This window comes from Echinococcus granulosus, assembly GCF_000524195.1.
Source record: "Echinococcus granulosus chromosome Unknown EG_S00114, whole genome shotgun sequence".
NCBI lineage: Eukaryota > Metazoa > Platyhelminthes > Cestoda > Cyclophyllidea > Taeniidae > Echinococcus > Echinococcus granulosus.
In genome coordinates, this window is record NW_020170494.1 from 175,366 (window position 1) to 178,443 (window position 3,078).

The 3,078-nt window shown below is 41.4% G+C and overlaps 1 protein-coding gene across 1 annotated transcript; it reads right to left on the reverse strand. All coding sequences in view use genetic code 11, as the record gives it.

The window, feature by feature from the left end:
• Positions 1–137: 137 nt before the first annotated feature.
• Positions 138–2,144, reverse strand: EGR_08668 (Large subunit GTPase; the record flags this gene model as incomplete). Its single annotated transcript, XM_024497917.1, has 7 exons — positions 138–187; positions 234–357; positions 739–882; positions 956–1,190; positions 1,416–1,709; positions 1,781–2,011; positions 2,077–2,144. 7 exons carry the CDS (start codon positions 2,142–2,144, stop codon positions 138–140), a joined length of 1,146 nt encoding a protein of 381 aa, XP_024347687.1.
• Between the last annotated feature and the right edge of the window lie 934 nt (positions 2,145–3,078).

Here is a 3,078-nt window from a genome sequence, read left to right on the forward strand (position 1 = left end):
TCAACAAAATAATAATTACATTTAGATTTAAGAGAACCGTGAAATAGCACTTTAGCCGGTAAAGTGACACTATTTCGTAGCAGTATGAATCAAAATGGGGAACTATTGCGATGTTATTAAAGACTTAGGTGAAGAGATTACAAAGTGGTTTTTATTATGGAAAATGAAACAACGAGGCACTGTAACACTACAGGATGCATATTTGTAAGAGAAAATGCACGAGCATGACATACATGCGTAGGCGGCAAGCAACTCATGAGGCGTCGGTGGTCGGTTGGGATCCTCGAACTCCTTCGGCGGACGAATAGAGATACCGTAGAGGGCGGTGAGCACCTCTCGTGGAATTTGTTCGCATATCTGTGGAAGGACTCAAAAGTTCGGGACTGAAAAACTCCCACGGGTTCCATCCCACTTTTAGTGATGATTAAACTTGTTCGCGATAACTGAAGTCGGCCGATTTGATTCGACTCATAGTGTTATTGGTAAATGAGGAATAAGCAGGCTTCGTAACAGCTATAAAGCCTGGAATGCTGAGTGTTATTTACTTGACTTCATTACTTTGAAATACAGAACTAATGTTATTAACAGTAAGCCCAACTGCAAAATAGTCAATTCCATTTTTAAAACATGCTATTTCAAGTAAACTATAAAAACAGTTGAAAACACGATTAGTATAGTTTCCAATTTTAATTTATGTAAAACTAACCTCAAATAATTAAGAATAGGTACGAGACTTACGACACGAATCGGGGGAATGCAATCTCGCATTTCATCAATAGGAAGGATGCCAGCAACGACTAGGTCTTCTTGAGTGTAGACGAAGGAGGGCATTACCATACCTGGGCAGTCACAGAGTTGCAAATCTGGTTGAAGGAATATAGTCTGGGTGCGAAAAAAGGCTCGAGGCGAGAAATCAGAACAGGATGCAAAAGTATGTAAAGGCCTGAGAACTCACCTGAAAGTGCTTCGTTTTGCCAGGAGTTGCCGAAACCGGGGTCTTCTTTGCGCCACACAGGGCATTGAGTGTACTCGACTTACCCACGTTGGGATAGCCCAGGAATCCCACCGTGAGGTAGGGGAAATCCCCATGTCTCGTCCCCAGGTGAGTCAATTCATCTATCAGCTCATGCACTGACAGGACATCGCAACCATTGACCACCTCAATTTTCTCTTTCAAGACGTCAGCCGCACTGAACAATGAAGTAACGCCCCAAATAAAGCCTATGATCTGAACTAACACATCCACAACCAGCACCACATTTTGCACTTTGCAGTAATTGGTTGGGCAAAATCGTGTTACAAATAGATTGGTTGAATTTAAATGGTAAAATAGGTGCAGGATATTCTTGATCTAAAGAGTAGCACTGTTCTCTCACTAGTAAACAGAAAATACAAATACTAAAATCAAGGCTCACCTACTGTACGACTCACTTGAAGCCTCCCCTCCGCCCTCCTCCTCACTCTCACCGTGCATTGTCGAGGTTTCGGATGAAGTCAAACTCGATTCATCAAAATCTTTACACATTTCGTCAACACTAAGAGAATCTTGCAATATTTCGGCTTCTAGTTCTTCTTTGGTTTCTTCCGGAATGCTGGAAGGGCCGTGGCCTTCCCTGATACTTTGAACGGAAAGTTGACTTTGGCTATTGAGTGCAGAGAAAAACAGAACACGAACGCCGACAGAGTCAAAGTATTTCGCCCAAGCGTCCCTATTTAGAAATATATATACATTTATCACAAGGACATAGTAACACACACTACACAAAGGCGTCAGACACACCTTTGATTACGTGTTAAAAAGTCAGACTTATTTATGAGGACTACGGTTCCCTTATGGGAGTCGACCTCTCTGATATAGTCATTAAGACTGGTAGAGAAGAAAAGAAGAGGCTGCCGAGCGTCGACAACCTGAACCAGGACGTCGCTTCGTTCCACGACTTGCCACAGCTGCCGCCAAAATTCCAAGTTGCGCTCGTAAGGAGTTATCACAATCCCATCTAGCTGTTCCAGCCTAAGAGGAAAAACCCACTACAAGTTACGCCCCACCGATTGATTAAAATTAGCCACTAAACCTACCTTGCGAGATCCCGACGCCAAGATAAGTAAGCTCCCTGTTCGGCATTAGCTATTTCTTCTTTTGTCATGTTCCGATTAATTTTTGGTCTACATTCAAATGTATAGCCCATCGATAAAGCAAATGTTCAAACCTTTTGAGGACGGTTAGGGCGCTTTTATTTTGCTGCATTAAAACTTTGCGCCTTGCCCTCTCCTCCGGAGTTATTATGCCAACGATCTCGGCCTTAGATAAAACTCTAACATTCACTTTCTCTGCACAAATATATGAAACATATGTGCATTACGAGCTGCAAAGTCTCTGTTGGACAAATCTGCCGTATGCAAAAAATCATCCAAAGTAGTCTCTTGAGTAATGGATTTCACAGGAAGATGACACCAATCAGGGGAGTCTTCAGGGTTAGCATAGTTCTAGAAGAAAAATCAAAGAAGCATTGTTGGACATTTACAAAAGGTCGCCTATCCTTGCGTTTATTTTGACGAACTAGAGCCCGTCCGAGATATTTCTTTTTTGGCATGGTCGCCTCAAGCTTTACACGCTGGTTGGCGAGCCGATGATTTTCGAAAAGTCGCATGTCACCACAAATAACTCAAACACATTTTAAACTCGCGAATATTAATAAAGCCAAAAGTAAACCTGTCTGCAAAAGCAAAGTGCCCATATTATAGCGATGCAAGATTTTTGTTGGTTTTAAAACTGTTGGATGATTTACTAGGGTATATTACATCTAGGTTTTAAAAATTCCTTTAATGGGCTGACTGGATTACATTTGTTTTATAGTTTTGTTCTATGCTGGAATGAGCGGTGCTGTACAGTTGTCATCTTTTTTGCATCAAAGCTCACTTGACTTGAAATTAGTAGGTTGTCCCTTTTACTTGATTAACCTGGATTCATCAACCGTTTAGGTCATGAAATGCTCCACTATAAGCGCTTTGTGTGATTCATATTATGCTAAATCAGGAAAAAAATGTTCTTCGAATTTTTGCAATACTGCTCTTTTTATT